This window comes from Ornithodoros turicata, chromosome 1, assembly GCF_037126465.1.
Source record: "Ornithodoros turicata isolate Travis chromosome 1, ASM3712646v1, whole genome shotgun sequence".
NCBI classification, from domain to species: domain Eukaryota; kingdom Metazoa; phylum Arthropoda; class Arachnida; order Ixodida; family Argasidae; genus Ornithodoros; species Ornithodoros turicata.
In genome coordinates, this window is record NC_088201.1 from 133203258 (window position 1) to 133223508 (window position 20251).

At 44.2% G+C, this 20251-nt stretch overlaps 1 protein-coding gene across 1 annotated transcript in view; it reads left to right on the top strand.

Moving 5' to 3' along the window:
• The first annotated feature begins 14991 nt into the window (after nucleotides 1-14991).
• Nucleotides 14992-20251, top strand: part of LOC135369181 (protein 5NUC-like) — a 75821-nt gene continuing 70561 nt past the window's right edge. The window contains exons 1-2 of the mRNA XM_064602826.1: nucleotides 14992-15070; nucleotides 17249-17377. Coding sequence (XP_064458896.1) covers nucleotides 15020-15070; nucleotides 17249-17377 — 180 coding nt within the window. The 5' untranslated portion in view covers nucleotides 14992-15019. The remainder of the gene's footprint in view (nucleotides 15071-17248; nucleotides 17378-20251) is intronic.

A 20251-nucleotide genomic window follows, 5' to 3' on the forward strand; every position in this document is an offset into this window, starting at 1 on the left:
TTATTCATCTGCATTTCAATGTTGCACGTGAAAAGAATGCGAGTCCCGCTACACTTGAAGTAACAGGAAATATTACTTTATAATTTCCTCATACGGTGTACTATTCCACTTGAATGAAGAACAGCAACAACGACGAAAAAAAAAAAGCGAATGTAAAGAAACGAAACACTAAACTGTTTACAACACCGTCGCTGCGTGCTTATCATATTGTACAACGATGAAAACACGACCTGAGAAAGCACAGACCGTCGAGAGTGGTGTCTCCCAGTTCGGAGTGAACTTTTCTGCAAATACCGGCAGCCGAACTGAAGGTCCGTACAGCTTCTGCGCTAGAAGATATGGCAGTCAGGAAATATCTGTATACGCAAGTGTAGGCAGCGGTCCTCTGCCACCTCCAGTCATAAAAAGTGTCATTTCCTTACGAAGGAATGACTCTGTGCCTGATGGCCTACAGGTGATTGATTTTCCTGTCACATTTGTTCTCACCAAATCCCAGGACTTCTTCCGGAAAATCCCGGGACGTTGGGACGTCAAAAATTGGCCAGGATCCTGGGATTTCGGGATTCGAGACATCCCGATTGACAACCCTAGTCACAGCTTCACACTTTCAAACGATAACACCAAATAAGTTACCACAACTAAGCGGACATTCTATGACGCAAACGCGTCTAATGAAGTAGCAGGTGGAACCGCAGACAAACGAAAGAACACGGAATGAGTCCCGATGATTCCTGTGCGATTATCGCTGTCACTGCCATGTCTCGAGGATGTGCGTAGTACGGTATAGTACCAGCTAGCTCGATTTTCTTCATTTGAGAAAGCAGTTAGAGGTTACTAAAGCAAGAAAGTCGAGTTTAAAGGTAATGAATGTAAGATATATCACATATATGTATCACATATATCACACCGTGACAATATGAAGTGAACTTAAACCCGCCTTCGGTAACCCCTGTTATGCATTTACCGTTTTCGTCGTCTTTGCCTGGGCCAGGAAGTATGCAAACATGTAGTATGATGTTGAATCTGGAAACTGCACACAAAGTACCAATTCCAAAAGTAATTCTAAGTGAATTACATCAGCGTCAAAAGTAATTAAGTTACGGATAGTATTACATGCTATCGTGTGTAATTCAGAAAGTAACAAATTCCATGAGAATGTGATTACACTAATTACGTTTTTTGTAGTTAATTACTTTTCATGTGTGTTACTGTGTTACGAGGAATGCGTGGTTTAGGTAGACGACGTAGGACTGCCTCGGGCAACGACTGTAAGGATGCGACGGCGGGCTGGAGCTTAGAGGCTGCAAGATCAAAATCAGGATCTGATATACGGCTATGCATGGTACGGTTGTGAGAACCGCGCAGCTATGAGATGTGATGAATGACCTAAGTACAAAACTGGAAATCTACGTAACTGCAGAGCTACGCGGTCGGTCACCGTCTGGGATTTACAGTGACTGCTGTGCTATTTATCTACAAAACACAAAGTGAATGCGGTATTGTGATAAGGCAACAAGCAATAGCAAATGACTCACTTGTCGACTGTCGTTGACCGAGCATCGGAAAAACGAGGCGTTCGGGCTCTCGAATCGTTTCTCGTTTCTACACCAAGAAGCAGAACAGAAATGTTGGGCAGGTATCTTCCCTGGCGGCTGTGACTTTTCAAAAACAGTGACATGGCCCAGCCAGCGTTTTTAAACAGGAAACGTCGGGATTCATAGACCAACTCAACCGCTATACACACGTGTCTGATGATCACGTGCTCTCGTTCCCTATGTTCTCAATTCTCACTGTGTACTCGTACTCAGATTACTATATGCAAGGTATTGACAATTACATCTACAAACGCACGTAAAAAGAAGCGAAAAGATGGTGCCCATGTGCCGAAGGTGCACCTGTGTGGTGTCACTTCGCCTCTAATATATGTATACACCTATTATACGCGGGCTCAATACGGAATATTTTCGTTTCCGTTTCCGGTAATAGTGGCGCATGATGTGCGTTTCTGTTTCAGATACCGTTACCGGCCCCAATAATACCGGCAACATGGTAATCGGTTGACGGTTAGCATTACGGTTACTGTTCCCCGGTCCGCAGTGATCCAATAAATTTTGTTGGGTACTTGGTAGGAATTACATCACGGAATGGAAGCGGAGAAGATGATCCTATATATGGAACAAGAAAAGCTCCAGTTAACAACACAAGGTGTCTTTTTCTTTTTTCGCATATTACCACATTTAGGAGGGTTACTGTAAACGTATTTTCATTCGCGATGTGTTAATTTTCGCGAATCGCGCATTCAGTCGTTTGCGAACTTTTTCGCGAGTATTTAATTTCGCGATTCTAGGGCTCTTTCCTTTCTCGGGATAAACGTCGAGCTGTGTTTGCGAGTACAATTTTTAGCAGTCGCGAAATCCGCGAAAATGAATACGTCGCGGAACATCGCAGGAACTTAGTCGTTTTGTTGTGTAGCTGGTAGGAATGAAACTACAGAAAGCGGAGAAGGTGATCCTATATGGAACAAGAAAAGCTCCAGTGAAAACTACTACAAGGTGTTAGTCGTGTTTTATTTTATATCTCTGTTAATGTCGTAAGTTCCGTAAGGTCCAGCACATTGCACCTGTAGACATGCACAGTAAATTTATTTACGCCCCTATGAGTGTAAAATGAGTGTTAGATAACTCACACCCTTATGGGTGTAAATACTACACCTCAATAATGGGTGTAACAGGGGTGTCACATGTTACACCCAAAAGACGGGTGTTTATTGGGTGTATTGACCCCAAAAACGAAAAAATGCTTGCTCCCGAAATTCACGGAACACTAGTTCCACTGATGCTGTGCAACCTGCATTTGCAAGTGTGAACATCTTAACTATCTAGACTCTTAGAGCTTTTTTATTTCCGTGTTAGCGCCGCGAAGCAACTGTGGCCATGAGTGGCGTACAGGCGTGGACAGCAGGAAGGAGTGGGGAACAGGGGGGTTAGTGTGCGCCCTGGGCCGACTTGCGGGGGAACTGACATTCGTTGGGTAAGTTTTCGGAAAACCCGGACGGTGACAGGATTCGAACCCGTGCCACCGGCGTGGAAAGCGATGATCTTAACCCCTATGCCACGGGAACAAGCCCCTGTCACCAATTTTCAAGTTTAGTCCTGCTGAAGGCAGCGCTGACTGCCAAAACGTCGACCCCTAATTTTGACTACAGATGTCCTACAGTTGGCAATACGACTGTAAATCTGTTTCTAGTAATTCCCATAATTCCCATTTAATTTTGTTAATGCAATAAAAGTAGTTGTTGTTAATCCTTATACGGCTTCCCAAGTCTCTCCGTTACTTATGGTCTATATCTTCTCGCATCCATCTGTATGTACCAAGTTATCCATACACACACACAAGAAGTTATAGTATATATATATTGCAAAGATTGTCACAATGAAAAAGAAAACTACAGGTGCTTTGAGCATTGTGCGGCGTACACCCCTGTTGCACTGACATGAGTGTTCCAAAATTTAGCATTGTGTGTAACATTAGTGTGATCGGGGTGTATTGGTACATTACACCCCTTTTACACCAACACGGGTGCTTAGCTGAGTGTAGTATAAGTGTAATTCGGGTGTGTCCTCATAGTACACCCTTTTCACACCGGGAAGGGCGTAAAAAAATTTACTGTGTGGTTGTCATACACCAGGCTTTCCTTCTTTTATTTTTTTTGTACACTGCAATTTTCTCGTAGCTCCCTCTGGGGTGTGTCCCCAGATTAGACAACAATAGTACAGCTTGGGGTAAACTAAGGATTTGAACTGCGTTGGTTTAGAATACAGAGCCCTTCTTTACTACGTGCAGTATCCTGCATATTATAAGGAAAACAAATAGAAGAAAACTTGTGCCTGATCCCTGCATTTGTATTTCCAACATTTGGTTCCACATCTTGTCCAAGGAAGTCATGAACTACTTTGGTGCACATTGCTGTGACAATTAAAATGTTACACCTAGATGCGGACTACACATATTCATTTTACGTACTGTGGATGTTGCTTACTGCATTGGCATGGCTGCATTCTGAACAACACTCGGAATGTACATTATATCTTTTGATTTAGTGCGTAAACTTCAATTTTCTTCAAACCTTATTTTTCTTTGTTACGTAAATGCTCTCCTAACATCTGCATGCCACAACGTGATTCTCACAAGGAGAGTAAACACTGTATAAATTATACAGAAGACACTAACCTCGTCACGTCCAGATCCAACAGTCTTGGAAGATAGATTCAAGAAAAGCACTGCGGACTGCTGTAGGCGAAGGTCCTTTGTACACAAAATGAGGGGTCCGTCTCACAGTCTGCATTCTTCAAACACGATTGGCAAAATCCGCTGCCAACCATACCTGCCGCTGCGGTTGAACGCGCAGTATCGTACGGAACTGAATGCCCGCCGAGAAATCTCGCTTTGACGACACAACCGCGACATGTCAAATGAAGTCTGTGTACCTCGATAAATTGGTCGTTGTCACAAAAGATATAAATAAAGAAAACTTGGAAATACACACACTACACTAACGCTGTGAAACAGCGCGCCGGATCCCGAAAGTCGTCGTAGCTCGTAGTTACTTCCTCTTTGCACGGAAGTCGCTAATTGGATTATCGCAGTTATAAAACGGGTCACAGATTTCGAAGTACATGTATATACAGGGTGTCCACGCTAAGTGTGAACAGATTTTTTAAAAATATATCAATCACTTTTTCCGAGATGAAATCAATTGCAATATAGCATATGCTGAAGGGCACTCCCGAGGGGGGCATTAACAGACTCCTAAGGCAATGTCTTAATTAACTTTCAATAATTAACTTTTTAATTATAAAAGCTACGAAGTTGCTTCAATGAGAACATCTGATCTCTTCGGTCACCAGATACCAAAGCCGTTTTCAGAACAAAAATCCGTTCGATAGATCGTCCGCAAAAAATTCATGAAGGAACGCCATTTTTTTATTTATTTTATTCATTGCGCATCTCTAGAGACGCGTCTTTCCTTCGCCCCCAATACGAGAGGATGAAAGAGCACACTATCGCCTCTTGCGTCCTGGAGAAAGATTAAAAGAAAACAGAAAATGCAGCCCAAGCTAAGGGCAGTCGCGATAGAGTCACCCGATAGGTTTGTGTTTTTGTTTTGTTTCCGCAAGTTATAGCTAATCTTCGACGCATGAGGCGGCACTGTGCTCTTTCACTCTCTCACACTGGGGGTAAAGGAAAGCCGCTTCTTTGAAGATGCGCAATAAACCAAATAAAGAAAAAATGGCGTTCCTTCATGAATTTTTTGCGGACGATCTACCGAACGGATTTTTGTTCTGAAAACGGTTTTGGTATCTGGTGACCGAAGAGATCAGATGTTCTCACTGGAGCAACTTCGTAGCTTTTATAATTAAAAAGTTAATTATTGAAAGTTAATTAAGACATTGCCTTAGGAGTCTGTTAATGATCCCCTAGGGAGTGCCCTTCAGCATATGCTATATTGCAACTGATTTCATCTCGGAAAAAGTGATTGATATATTTCTAAAAAATCCGTTCACACTTAGCGTGGGCACCCTGTACATACTTTTTATTTCCACACATTGCGACAACAGTATATCGGCGTAAAAATGTTGGTTCTTGCTGAAAGTTGTTGTTGTAGTGCTCGATCACGTGACGGCATTCTGCGCGCTGATTGCATGGGCGATTGACGTCATCCCAATGGGATGACCAGATGAGTTTTCTATATATACGTACGTTCTCTTGGTTTGACGCTAGGTGTGCCAGCGTCGGCGTGAACCGCGATGTTCAAAATTCTACTTTACAAAAACTGCGAGGTGTTGAGGCATGCATTTTCGTATGTGAAGTTGCTTTTGTGTATTCTATTTGTAGCCACTGCAGAAAAGTCTCTCCAGCTTCTGGTCAGAGACCCTTTCAAGTGGGACTCCGCTACAAAATCACCAGAAAGGTTTCGGTATATCCGTAACGTTTGGGATGTCGGGAACATGTGTACGAAATATCTCATTCGAAAACTGTGCAGGTTTTATACAAACGAATTTATTACGAAGCGAGCGCTTCACCTCTGTGAAGTGAGAGGACAGTGAAAGCACACAGTGCTGACATCATCCGGCAAGGGAGAATGTAGGCTTCGAAGCAGACAACAATGCTGGGTGACGTCACGGTATCCTCATCCGGATGAACCGCCGTAGCATGGAGCTCTGTTTTCTACTCTTCGCATGTCGATTTGCTATTGTCATCATTTACGAATTAATTACTCGTACAAAATGAATGCGAATGTTGTATTCGGTATCAAGGGGGTGGTTCGTGCTCGGTATGATGCTCACCTAATCTTTTTTTAATCCTTGCGAAATCTTTTAAGTCACTTCAACTGTAGTAAAGTTTGAAGTGTAAATTTAAGGTCAACGAGCTCTGGACAAAATTTGCACCTGCCCTGAGTATTGGGCATTTCATGCCAACACGGTACGTTATTCGTTGCCACCAGAGGAGGAGCTTAGCTTGCCCGAGGAGACAAGGATGTACCTTGCAACAAAACTTGAAACATTACAAAGTTTAACAAACTTGGTACATCCAATAATGAAGCATTCACATCTGGTTAACTGCTCTTAAGACGTCTTTCTTCCGGCAACCATTTTCTTGTTCAGGCCAGCCCACAGTACCTTTCTGTAGAGGTAAAAAGGGCAGTAAGAGAAAATTAATTTGAGATCTGAATGCTTACTCAGCATTTATGCAAAAGCCATTCATTAATCTCACTCTACTATAAAATTAAAAACTGACATTACACTGATTATTACATCATCATGGAGATTTCAGATTCTTATATTACCGAATGGTATGGGGTTGGTACATGGTATTAGCGATATAAACCAGCGGTGAAAAGACACGAAGGAGGAATGAGAGACACCGTCCCGTAAACTGGACCCGTTACTGGACACCCGTCCAGTAAAAACCTGCACTCCTTATCGGTGATCGAAAGTGATGGTTCGCATCATAAAACTGTCATAGTCAAGCGTGCGTGCTGTCCCTCATTCACATTTTCACCAGGGTTCTATCGCAACATATTTGTTTTAATATGCGCCTGGGATTGTGTAGTCTTTGAGAACTAGCGATCTTGTCATTACCACAGGAAGGGTAACGGTAATGGTAACGGAAACAGAAACAGTATATTAGCGAAATTGAAGATGGTAACGATAACGGAAACGGAAACGCATACCACGGTCCTCCATTACCGGAAACAGAAACGGAAACGAATTTATCGTCCGGTATTGAATTCGAGTAACGGCTATTCCTGTTGTGCGATGACATTTGAGTTAGTTTTCATTTTTTGTTTTTCTATTTTGATGACTCCATTCCCTGTAATGCTCTAAACACTACACGAGAGCATGGAAAGAAAGCGCAAATTGGATCTCGAGGGTGCATTTCTCACTTTCCTCGCCCCAGTCCTCATCACTCCGTGACTTCAACACATGACTATATTCCACAATAGGAGGAGGACGCCAGCCTATGATTTTTTGTTACCTATTTTGTACTTTTTTTCTTTTCACTGTGGCCATGGCAGTATTATTTACTATTGAGAGCGTCCGCTTATGAATGCGACATTGGATGAAAGTTACGCCCATCTAGAGTTGCTGGACTCCGAGTGACTGAAGACTGAAAACATGTTCCTATATATATATATATTGCAAGATGTGCGCATCCCAACGACGTAAAATTACTTGTGAAGTGTGTACGGGTGACACGAAGCAACACTTGGGCAAAACAGGGTGCTGATAGAGCCGGACGGGCTGTCCTCCCGCAGCTCTGTAGCAACCGTTCCATCAACGGAAACAGTAACGGAAACGAAAATATAGCAGTAACGAAAATGGAAACGGTAACCAAGATACGCCCGTTATCCTTCCCTGACCACAGCACAACAACATTCTACTCAGCTTCAAGCTTGAACGAAATGGCCTTACCAGATCTACAAAATGCATGTTGATTGCTTCAAAAACAAAAGTAGTCGCCTCACCTTGCGTTGCTTGTCGTCGGATTCAGTAGTCCATAAAATTCGATGCAGCATTTCTGTTCACGTCATAACCGCCACAAAGGTTACGTTCAACGACACGGATTGGATCGGATTGATCTCCTTTTGCTGCTATCGCTAGCGATGGCGATGCCGCCAGAAAGCGATGCTCCCACTTTCTCCAAGTGGCTTCAGTGTTCCCTATGTCAGACCCCAAGTGGACCCGTCTAACCCACTCTAATTTTCTCTTTGTCACCAAAATGTAACCATATTGGACTAAAGTGGACCTTGCCAAATCTACTTGCTGGCAAAATGGAACCACTCCATTCCTTCATGGTATCCATATTCTGTTCAAGTCGAGCTGAAGGGAACCAGTAGGGAACCACTAAGCATGCTTAGTGGTTCCCTACTGGAACCACTTGAATTGTCCATTCAAGACCGGAACCACTGGAGACTGGAACCACTTGGCTTGTCAGGGAACCACTGGTTCCCTACTGGAACCACTTGACTCAGAAGTGGGAACAGTTCAGTCCACTCCAAACCACTCTGGTAGTCAAGTGGGTCCACTTGGAATTCCAGTTCCAATTTCCGCCTGGGGTGGAACTGAATGCAGAGTCGCACTCTGCAATGCCGCGTTCGACCGTGTCGCCATCTGACAGAAAGGAGCTGAAACACAGGTATAGCCGATTGGAAATGTTAGGCAGCGGCGTTTTTTTAATTTTCACGACTTATCCGCAGAGAAGCGGACCAAGTGGCAATATCAACATAAAATTTTGGGGCATAATACGTCCTCTAACATCTACTTTAGCTTCCCGACACTGTTCTTATTTGTTTTATCTTCATTACAAACCCTGAAGTTTATCTTGGCGAACCCTGTACTTAAAGGACGTAAGAACTCCTGTCTGCAGGTATTTAGTTAGGGTGTAACTGGTGTAATGTTGTTCTATTCTATTCTACTCGTAATTCGATTTACAATTTATTGTTCATTCCCTTTCATATCAATTCCTTCATAGCGTGTGCAGCGTCAATACAGAAACGCACTTCTTTTTCGAATACGGCGAGTAGATGTACCGCCATCCAGATACCTCTATCCACTGTTACGTCACTTGTATGGCACCCAATCAGACGCCAACGCACAGGTACACATAAGGTTCTGGGGTCGGATTCACACAGGGCTCGTACGACAAAACTTATCGTAAGCGCCCTCCCCAGGCAAAAATTTGGACTGGTTCCAGAATGGTTCCAGTTAAATCTGGACTGGTTCCAGTTGAATCTTGATGGTCCCAGCTGGAATCACAAGTGGGGTGGCTGGTTCCACATTGGTGAAATCAGTGGTACCACTCAGGCCTAAAATTGTTCTAGGACTTACAGTGGGAGCCTCACAGGTACCATTTTGTTACCACAATGGTCAATTGAACCACTTGAGATTCCAAGCTGGGCAGCTTCCCCCTTTGAGATCCGTTAGGGGAAAAAGAGTCCACTCTTGCCATATACCCTTCTGGTTTTTTAGCCATTATTTTGATGTATTTTAGCACACGTATGGTCTATATTTATTGTTTTTTATTCATCTACGTCTTCGACAAAATATATGCTGTAACTTCGATTCGTGCTCATAGTCTCATCTAAAGGCAAATGTCATAAAAGTTACCAAAATGCCAAAAGACACAATCAAAAGATGACACACTCCGCCAAATACTTAGAATAACTAAAAACAAAGAGGTCATTGTACGGGCTGACCCAAAGCAGATGCAATAATTATGAGGGCGCCCCGGTGCGGCGGGAGGCTTTCAATTCAAATTCGAACGGCAGGCCGCGGGCCGCGGGAGGGCGAGAGGCGAGAGGGAGCAGAGAGAGCGTCAGTTGGAACTTGGACGCGTCGTTGCAAGGTCGTTTTTCCTGTTCGGTTGCCGTGGCAGAGATCGGGCATTTCCTGTGCACTATTTACGTGTTTTTAGTGCGTTTTCTAAGACAACGTGATGACAATGAGTCATGTGAAACATATTGGCGATATCTCAGAGAAGTTTCGACGCTAAGAAGACACGGCGTCCGCTGAAGAACCGGACGATGAAACGCCGAACGGACTGCACAGAATGCTTGTTCCGATGTTAAGAGGTATAAGTGCTTATCGTGGTGCTTAGATTGCTACTGATCATATGTTTTATTTCAGGAGCTAGAGGAACCTGAGAAACATGCTTAAGACGAGTATAAAGATTAGGATCGTTTGGTGAAGAGGAAAAGGGTACATGTCGCGACCTACATGGACGGAGGTGTCATCTTCTCTGAGGAAATACACGTGTGAGGTGGCCAACAAAACAACATGCTCCCTGTTGTCCGTGAGTGCATCGCCAATTCAACACAAGCACATGCCTCGTCTAGACGCAGTGAGTGATTACCCGTGTGCGACTTAGTACGTGAGAGATGTATCGATTATTTCTTTATTCTTAGTGTATGCTCATAGCAGAATAAACAATATTTACTTGAACAGTATGTGCCTTTCTACGCATTACTTTCGGTCATGCATTCAGTGGTCCCATCTGCTAAGTGGTCGGATCCGAGACCACTTAGCAGAGGGGACCACCGCATAAATGCCATTGGTTCCACTTCAAGTGGCACCACCGTGAAACTGGTTCCACTTTCTGGTCCCAGCCAGTGAACGGTTCCACATTCCAAGTGGTTCCTGTCCAATAATCCACTTCGAAGTGGTCCCACTCCAGATTTTTGCCTGGGTCGTACGATAAACTTAGGACGAAATGCAGATTCACAAAGCGCGCGCGTCGGAAGATTTTCGTCAGCTGCGAGACAATCCCACGAGAGCCTCCGAGCAATATTAAGTGGCCGTACGATCAAAGATGGCGGCGTACTTGGCAGCAGTCGAGATCGAGCCGCGGAGAACTTTGCGCCGTGAACGCGTTCTCAGGCCACGGACGACGCTCCAAAGTATACCGGAGAACCATCTTCTTCGATATTATCGTCTTCCACGATCTTCAATAATGAGCTTGTGCGAGAAGCTTTCCCGGGCCCTCCAACGCCCAACAGCGCGGTGTCGAGCCATCCCTGAGGACGTGCAAGTGCTCGTCGCGCTACGTTTTTATGCAAGTGGAAGTTTTCAGTCTGTTGTGGGCGATGTGGAGTGACGACAGCGATCGTGGAAATGGCCACGACGCAAAAAAGTTTCCACGTACACTCTTAAAAATGAACTTCACCGCATAGCAAGCTCCTAGCCAACCATCGTCTCGAATGACATCGTTCTCGCCCGTGATTTGTTGAAAACCGGGAGGTGTACGCCTTTTTTGTGACACTTATGCAGTTCATGATTGTAACAAAAATGGCGCACGCCTCCCGTTTCCAGCAAATCAGGGGAGAGAACGATGTCATTCGAGGTTATGGTTGGCTAAGAGCGTGCTATGCGGTGAAGTTCATTTTTAAGAGTGTACACCTGCGGACGTCCAGAAAACCGTCTGAGGTAATATATTTTCCTCTGGTACGTTTAGTGTTCTTTATGTAAAAAATATCTCATAAAGGAATTTGTATTCGCGGGTCAGATGAGAGTGCACTAGATAGGATAATGTTTGCAGCCTTCACTACCGAAACTGCTGTTTTAGTGAGCGGTATCACAATTTGCTATTTCTTGCTAACACTAAAATGTTTCACACACTTCACTAACATGTTTGCCGCAGGCAGTAGTCACGTATACACACGGACACACACTGACGGAGTCACTGCAGAGTTTTTAGCTTGTATGCAATGGACTGTACGCACAATGAATACTATATTATCTCCTCTAGAGTTAGCAGAAGCTGAAAGACCAAGCCCAGGAGCACAAGACATGATGTTAAGACATGATTAATGACCATTGAAACCAACGACCACTTAAAATGCGCGTAGCGCCACCAGGCGTCTAACGCGTAACCTTCTCGGCAAGCAGTGGATCCAATGTTTTCTGATAGGTTGACGCATTACACGCTAGGTGGTACTACCTGCATTTTCAATGGTCTCATTTTCAATGGTCATTGATCTCAATAGTCGTTGAAGAGTGCCCGTGTGACAGTGGTATTATTTTGTATCAATTGGCCGTACATAATTGCAACATACCAGGCTCCATCTCCCGTTATCAACAAATCAAGGGATAGAACTTTGTCATTCGGGATGATGCTTCGTTAGGAGCGTACCATATGTGGTGAAGATACGGATATATCGAATTCATCTATACAAAAGGTGTCACAGCCAATAAGTTAAAATCGCCGTTTGGAGCCGACACAGTCGGCGGGCTGGCTTGGTAGGGTTCATAGCCCCTTAAAACTCAAGAGAAATGGGCTACCATGTTGCGGAAGAAGCACCGCATGGTTTACGCTGGCAAAACACGTTGATCTCTTGACTTCATGCCGATGGGAATATGTCAGTACGCGGTAAAACGACATGTAAACATTACGTGTGACCAGGACAAGGTGTCGGTCACACGAATAGGAAACGTCATTTTGAGGTCATGTGCCATTGTTTACATGTCGTTTTAACGCTTGCCGACATATTCTTGTCGGCATAAAGCAAAGGGATTTTGCCAACGTAAACTACACAGTGCTTTTTCCGCGACATGGTAACTCATTTCTCCTTTGTCTAATGGTATCCCCGACTGGCGGTACCAATGTTCGAAGCCAGAGCGCTCCGAGCTGGAGAATGAAAGAAGATGGAAGAAAGGAACGATTCTGTCGAACCTTCCGTCAAAGCGCTCTTCTTAGGGATGTCCTGGCGGCTACAGCGATGGATGTCTCACATACATCCACTTCTCGGCAGCATGCACACTTGGTGTGTTGTCAATCCATTAATGGGGAAGGGAGAGTCTGAAAGCGAAACCATGCTCTCTGCCCCTCTCACGGAATAAGACAGACCCATCGCCACAGAGCAGAGAGGACAGTTTCAGATTTGAACAACAGCGGCCGTCGCCGTTGCGTGGACGCAGAAGGCAGAACCATCCATGAGAAGCTCAGCCAAAGGCGCCGCGGTGAAAACGTTGTCGCCACTGGTGCGGATCCGAGGAGTGCTGTTTTAGGCTGCGCCAGATCCTTCGCGCCGATTGGGCGATCATAATTTGATTTGAACGAGGAGGGCCGTTGGCGCTGGAAGAGTGGCAGATGGCAGATTGGCAGACGCCCAGCCCAGTCGTGCATGTTCGCGTCTACCGTGTGCTTGCTTTTGCTCGTGTATTGTGTCCGCCCCGACCACAGGGGTGACACAAACCCGCCACTCTTGTAACTACCCTCAAGCTGGTGCTTTTGGCAAAACTGCCATCTTGTCCTGGTCGCACGTCATAGAAAACATTTGAGGTCATTTTGAGGTCATGTGACTTTGTTTACATGTCGTTTTGCTGCTTACTGACATATTTTCGTCGTCATAACGCCAAGAGATGAACGTATTTTGCCAGCGTAAACTATGCGGTACTCCTTCCGCAACATGGTAGCCCATTTCTCCTTAGTTTAAGTACATCGCATCGGCTCAGTGAGTCTTAACGTGCGGTCGTCATCACATCTTTGGAAGTCGTCAACAGTACGAGGCCTTATTTGTAAAACTACGCGTTTTACTGCGAGATGATCGGATAAAAATAATTGCCGTGATCGAAAGACATAAAAAACGTCCAGCATAAACAACAACCGCGTTGTTTGCAAACGGTTTGGCCGCCGATCACCGGCGCAGCCATCGTTAAGGTCACGTGCGCGTTGGCGTTTGCTGTGACGTGAGACCAGGACCTGTCCAGGATGCATTGCGTTCGCCCAGCACGCTTTCGTCTACGGAGCAATACATTGGATGCCACCCCTGTTGCCCCGACAGTCGTTTCCATCCTCAATAACGCAGTCAAATAGTTTCAATGGCTTCCAATGCTACCGATTTAATTTAGATTGTGGCGAACTACAGCTCCAGCTTTTGACAGAAGAAATGCAAGAAGGAGGACATCGCAGTAAATCATTCGTGTTGGAACTCTGAATTCCTTCTTCCGATTTCCCGTCGGTGAACGGTAAGACAAGTTTGATGCTTTCTACTCAAGGCAACAATGCAAGTTTATCGTTTGAAGTGCATTATAAAGTCACTGACTAATGTTCGGGGCGTTTCACTGTGCGGTGTTGTAATTTGTACAGCTTGAGTGCCGCTACGTATTCTGGTTGTACTAGTTGTCTCTCACGTCGCAGTTATTCATTTGCTGTGACTTACTAACGCTTGTGACAGGACGCTTTGATGCTCAAACAGGAAATCAGCATGGATTGCCTGTGCACAACGCCCTCAGCTAAATTACTTGGCAGACTGAGCTCAAGAATAGACTGTTGTGCGGCGACCACTTGACATTGGATTGCCTCTTTTGCCAGAGCAGGGTTGAAAAGAGCAGCTCGACGTGTGTTCGTGTGTTGATTGAAACGAAACAGCTTAATGTTCCCGTGGCCATCGCCAGAAATTTCACTTCTACCTATTGGATATGTGGACTGACTCGCTTAAACTGCTCTTTATTGTTCAGATGCGTAATGCTCCGGTGAAGCCTATGGCAAGACATGTGTATGTAGTGTTAATTTTTTATACAATTTATGAACGAAAATAAATTTGAATAATAAAGCTTCATCGGTTTTCGTTGCTCAACTTTGGTCAACACATTACGACGTTACTAGCAATCACACAAAGAAAACGTGTGAAGTTGGCGAAGCGAGAGCAGACGACAAACCCCAGGAAAGAATGGGGAAGGGGTTAGGAGATGAGGATGGTCTGCGCATGCGCATTTCACTTCCGCGCTGGGATGCGAGGTGTGCTGTGAATGCTTCCTGGAGATCACGTGGTTCGGAGGCCCTCCATTTTCCATGGACCATTGCGGCTATGGGAGCTTCCTTGGGCTGGCATAACTAGAGCGACCGCTAGAGGAGTCCCACGGCCCTCCGTGCTTATAGCCCTCTACTTAGTTTCTTTTTCAGGGTGAGAAGTAAGGGCTCAGCTTCGATTTCGTGAAACAGTCAAGGAATATGACTCATGGGGAATGAATACTCTGCTAGCAAATACAAGTCAGCCGTGACAGTACAGGTAAACAGCGACGGGGCTTAAGTTTAAGTATCGTCTTAGACTTGCTTTTCGGGTCGCTTGAACCAAATCGACTCATGGTGTGCTTTACATTGTATTTGTGGTTAACATGTTCTTTCTGGTTTCTCTCTTTCAACGTCCCCTCTGGAGGTGTCAGAGGTTTCGCGGTTTATGGTGTCAGTGTCGAAACAACAAGTGGGTGAATTTACGTCTAAAATTCATGTGCAATTTCGGGATGGCGTTTGGATTACTCTGGATTGCAGACATTAAAAAAAAAAACATATGAAGGGGCTATCGGTTCTCCTTTCACAGGGCTAAACGGGATGGTAATCTCAGCCGCATTTTCATCGATTCCATTTCGGATATGAGCTGATACGATAGGTGAGCAACACAGTTATGTAACGTACAATATCATACCAATAAGCAAATGCGTGTTCATGGAGAGTGCGCTGGAAAAACTTTCAGGTCTGTCGCTTTCGTCCCCTCACTGGAAATGTCAGAGGCTTCGCAGGTTTCGATGTCATGTGGAATTATTCTCGGTGTAATGCTGGTTGTGCTGATTAGCGTCTATCTACACTGTATATCTTGCATGGGGTATAGCTAAATATGGCAATTGCGTCAGCAAGCCATCCTTTGTGCCCATTCCTCCTCTCCGGAGGCTTTGTATATAAACGTGGCGTGCCATTAAAATTCGTTGCTGTGTCTGACAAATTGTTGTCTGTTAATTTTCACCTGTCTCGGGTCTCCTCATTGTGATTACAGTGCCATTGCTGGTTCGAGATGTTCCGTGCCTGTCTTCTGTGTGTCCTTCCTTTATGATGGCTAACAACAAAATGCCATTTTCGCTTCGCTGATTTTCGTGATCTTTGATGATCCATGGTCTTTAATGCATTTTGTTTCATATACCGTAACTTTCACATCAAAGGTTAGGCTTCTATGTACAATCATGGCTAAACGGATATGCTATGTGTAAATGTTTCTATATATTGAGCTCGTAATGCGAAATGGCAGACTGCTCACCTTAACTTTACCCTCTCTGATATTTTTTTGTTAGTGTTTCTGGAATATGTATTGGTTTAATTGTAAGTTAAACAGTTATTGCCATATTGAAGAGTATTCTTCATGGTGACTTTTCCAAAAAAATAATAATAGTGAAATTAATATGTGCCCAGACTGACGTATGTTTTCACAATAATTCACTCTGTAGCATTACGTATTAATTTGACTAATATTACTGACTGAAGTACGTTCTCATTAAATCTATTCCCAATCAGAATTTCTAAAAGTATGTTTTCATGGATGTTTATGGAAATAAACCACGTTGTGATGTGCAGTGTGCTGTCCGTCTATTATCACGCTACGAAAATTTAGAAATGCGATAATATCATGAAATAATTGTATGGTATCGAGCACCGTCATAACGTCTGACCTAGAATGATCTGAAGATGCGAGAGTGACACTACTTGAGATGAAGACCAACATTATTCCACGTATCATGCAAGCGATACGCAGGGACAAAACAAGTACGAAACACGTCCATTGAGAATCCACCACGGAGGTCCCGCAACGTCCATTTCGGATGTTGTTTCTTGGTTAGCAGTGTTGAAGGGACGTAGGCAGAGCGTCTTTCGGGTACATTGTGTACATTCGTGTGACGTACCCAGCGTCCACAGCGGACAGTTTGCAGGTTGCCCATGGACGGTTACAGGTTCTCTGGGGTGTTTCTCAAATAGACACATTTTAGGAGGATGACTTCCCTATCCCTATCCGTGATGTATATGTCGTGTGTACATGGTGGGATGTTTCGTTACTAATCTGTGTATTTTCGTTTTTCTTGGGGGGGGGGGGGGTTGCAGGATACTGTAGTGGCAACAATATTTTCATACTTGGGCTACACCTAGAGATAGTTCAGTTGGAGGTCTTCGAGTGGCTACTCTGTACTAGAATACTTGTGAAGATGAATATACTAGTGGTACACTATACACTATTATGCCCTTCGGTTTCGAGATTAGCGTGGTTTACATTGGTGTTTGAGAGAATAAGACGTGGGAATGGCATCTCAGGGTCTGCCAAGGCAGTTCATCAAAGCTTGCCTTGAATGTCTATGCGATCCCGAATGAGTCTTGGAATGGCGTTTGCAAAACCCTCTATACTCACAAAAATTGATGCAATTTTTTTCAGCTAAATGACACAGGAAAGCCAACTATTTTTCTGAATGCTGGGAACATGTTTCGCGGCAACATCTGGTTCAACCTCCTTGGGCCCACTGTTTGGTCAGCTGTCCTTAATGTCATGCACTTCGATGCCATCGTGAGTATTCACGTATACGAGTATGTACGCGGTACCAACCCTATAGTTATGCTACGTTCGTTTTAGCGGATGAGGCAATTAGACACTGGAAGCACAACACATGCCTCACGACGCCCAGATGCATACTTCAATTGAATGATGGCAGTTGAAGGAAAGGCTCCAGCAGTGGGATTCAAACACACACCCTCCGATTACAGGTCCGAGATGCTTCCAATTACACCATGTTAGCTAACCTCTCTTTAACTTACCAAGCCACGCTAGGAAATACGAGGACACGCACTCGCCATTAAAAAGAATGGGCGCGTTATGTAGGAGCTGTGCAGAGCGGGCTCCGTCCACTCTGTCCCTCTCACTCTGGAGCTTCTGCTAAACGGGTGTTAAGCGAAGAGAGCGCTGCGTGTGCAAAGCGCCTCAGGCCTTTTGGTGTGCCTGACCGTTTTTTTTTTCCGGTAGACTCGTCTTCCGATTCGGCCATCTGCAGCCTTAACTGTCAGCTATGCCGATATCCCAAATAGTCGAAACGTTGCGATATTCTGAAAGCCCGCATCTAACTCTCCCCAAAATGCACCTTCATTCTCCCAGTTCGGTACAATACTATGTAAAAAAAAACAACAACAACAACAACAAAAAACAACAACAGATAATTCGTTCCGAAACACACACGGGCGCAGCCATGTTTATGACGTAGATGCACCCGAACGGGCATTGTGACGTGTATGCGCCTTCGTACTTGTCAGTGGATTTCAGCTACGGCTTTTCGTGGCTTCACGTATCTGTGCTTGAAGATGGCGGACATCCGGGTTCCACTGGTTGCGCGATGAGTAAACAGTGCAGCAACTCTTTCGTGAACGAAGCTCTGTGCGATGTTGTGACTGGAATTCGTCGTTTGTGTTTTCTGAGCTTGAACAATTTGTAGCAAGTCGCGTCTGCGTTAGCCCCTTTACGGCGCTTGTCCAGTGTAGGGTCAATTATTTTGAGGAAATAGACTCCCGTTTCGACAGCCGTTTTAACAATAAAATGCCGACAACGTTTTATTTTTGCAGGAAAAAGCATGCTATGTATTAGAGAAACTGCATAATCCTATGGAACAAGTTTTACGTACGATTTATCAATGTGTAACACCGTCGACAATGTTACGGAACGACAAGCGACGTAAAGCAAAACACCAATCACATTTTAAACTTTTTGTGGGATTCTGTGCATTTTCCAGAAGCTTCCTTTGAATCACACACTCCCATGTCATGCTGTGTAGCACGCTCCAAACTACTGCATTTCATGTCTAACATCTGGATTTTGTTTTTCATGAGCACCGTATAGCACAAAAACATGCACACGAAAGCTCCAGAAGTCATGCGGTTGCACACCATGTAGATGCAAAAGAAATACCAGAGCACATATTGCCACTTAGAAATGTTGTTTCGGGGGTCTGAAGAGCTAGGGCATAGCATCAGTGGGTGCACCTTATCCCTCTGTAGAGTGCTATTTCTACTCACAACTCAGCCCGTGGGCGTATAAAAGTGTTAGAGGCAATTTATGTGACTGTCGTCATGGGTGACATCACTGGTCACCCTCTGAATTAATTCCGTACTCAGGAATTATTGTACAAATCACTTCGTATTCAATATTTATCATGTAGAACATGATAAGCAATTTGCATGATGAAACCATGTCTGCAGCATTCACGACTGCCTCTTACCTTTACAGTTAGAGACACGTTACCAAACGATTCGCAAAGGCCAGCCTTACAGTGCCTCTGTAACTAGAGTCCTCATGGGAGTAATGCTTTAGCACAACCATCGCACATGAAGTACAATTATATATGCTTGGACGTCTAATATTTATTGATTTCAAGATGCTGCTGGTTCTCCTGGAGCCATTGCAAGAGTGGGTAAATTCAATAACATACGAAGTACACTCACACATGACAACAACTAAAAAGAAAAGAAAAAGGCAATAATTGGTAAGCAACTGGTATCAAAGCCGTCTGGGATCCTACGATGAGAATTTGAAATTGGAATCCAGCTTTTCTGTAAAAGCAGCATATGACTGGGAGCTACAAATTTCATAGTGCAGATTGTTCCATTCTTCAATTGTTAATGTATATGTAATGCATCATCTAATCTTCTGAACCATATGTGAGGCTGCATACGGAATTATTTTTTATGCACATGCTGTACCTTCCTACACACGTGCACACGAATAACAGTGAATATATGTGAAATGGCAAAAAACAATGCTAGACTCTACCCTCATTGTGTCCCTTAACCCCTTGCCTGCAACTAGTGTCTTGTGAAAAGAATATCTCACTAGAAACGACGACACTTGTGTATTGTTTGACAACAAAATAATATCTTTATTTGCATTTTCCATCAGTCAGCAATGTTGGGACCTGGTGCAAATACAAATGTCAACCAGGAATGTACTTACAAACTCTTGCTATATATCCAAACGCAAATATGGCAATTCTCTTTTTGTGCCTTAGCACAGTACAGCTTCAAAATTAACGAACTGTACAAGATCGGCAATCTTGAAATACCCTAAGAGGGGAATCACATAAAGATCCAATAATAGGCTGGACAATCAAAGCTCCAAAGACAAAATAGTTTCAGAAAGATCTAATTGGTTGCAATTGTGATCTGTGCTACTATGTACAGTTCATGAATGGAACATGTTACCTCATTGCATTGCCTCCATGTGAGCACTAGAACAGGCAGCTTTCCAGGTCGCAATTTTCGTGTTTTTCTATTGTCTTTTCTTTTTTTGCAATAGCAAACATGGCCATAGTGAAACACAAGCAGCCAAGGACAGGATGAGACAGCTACGGCACAACTGCTAGCTCTCAAGTGATATATTTATTAGCTGACTCTGGAATAT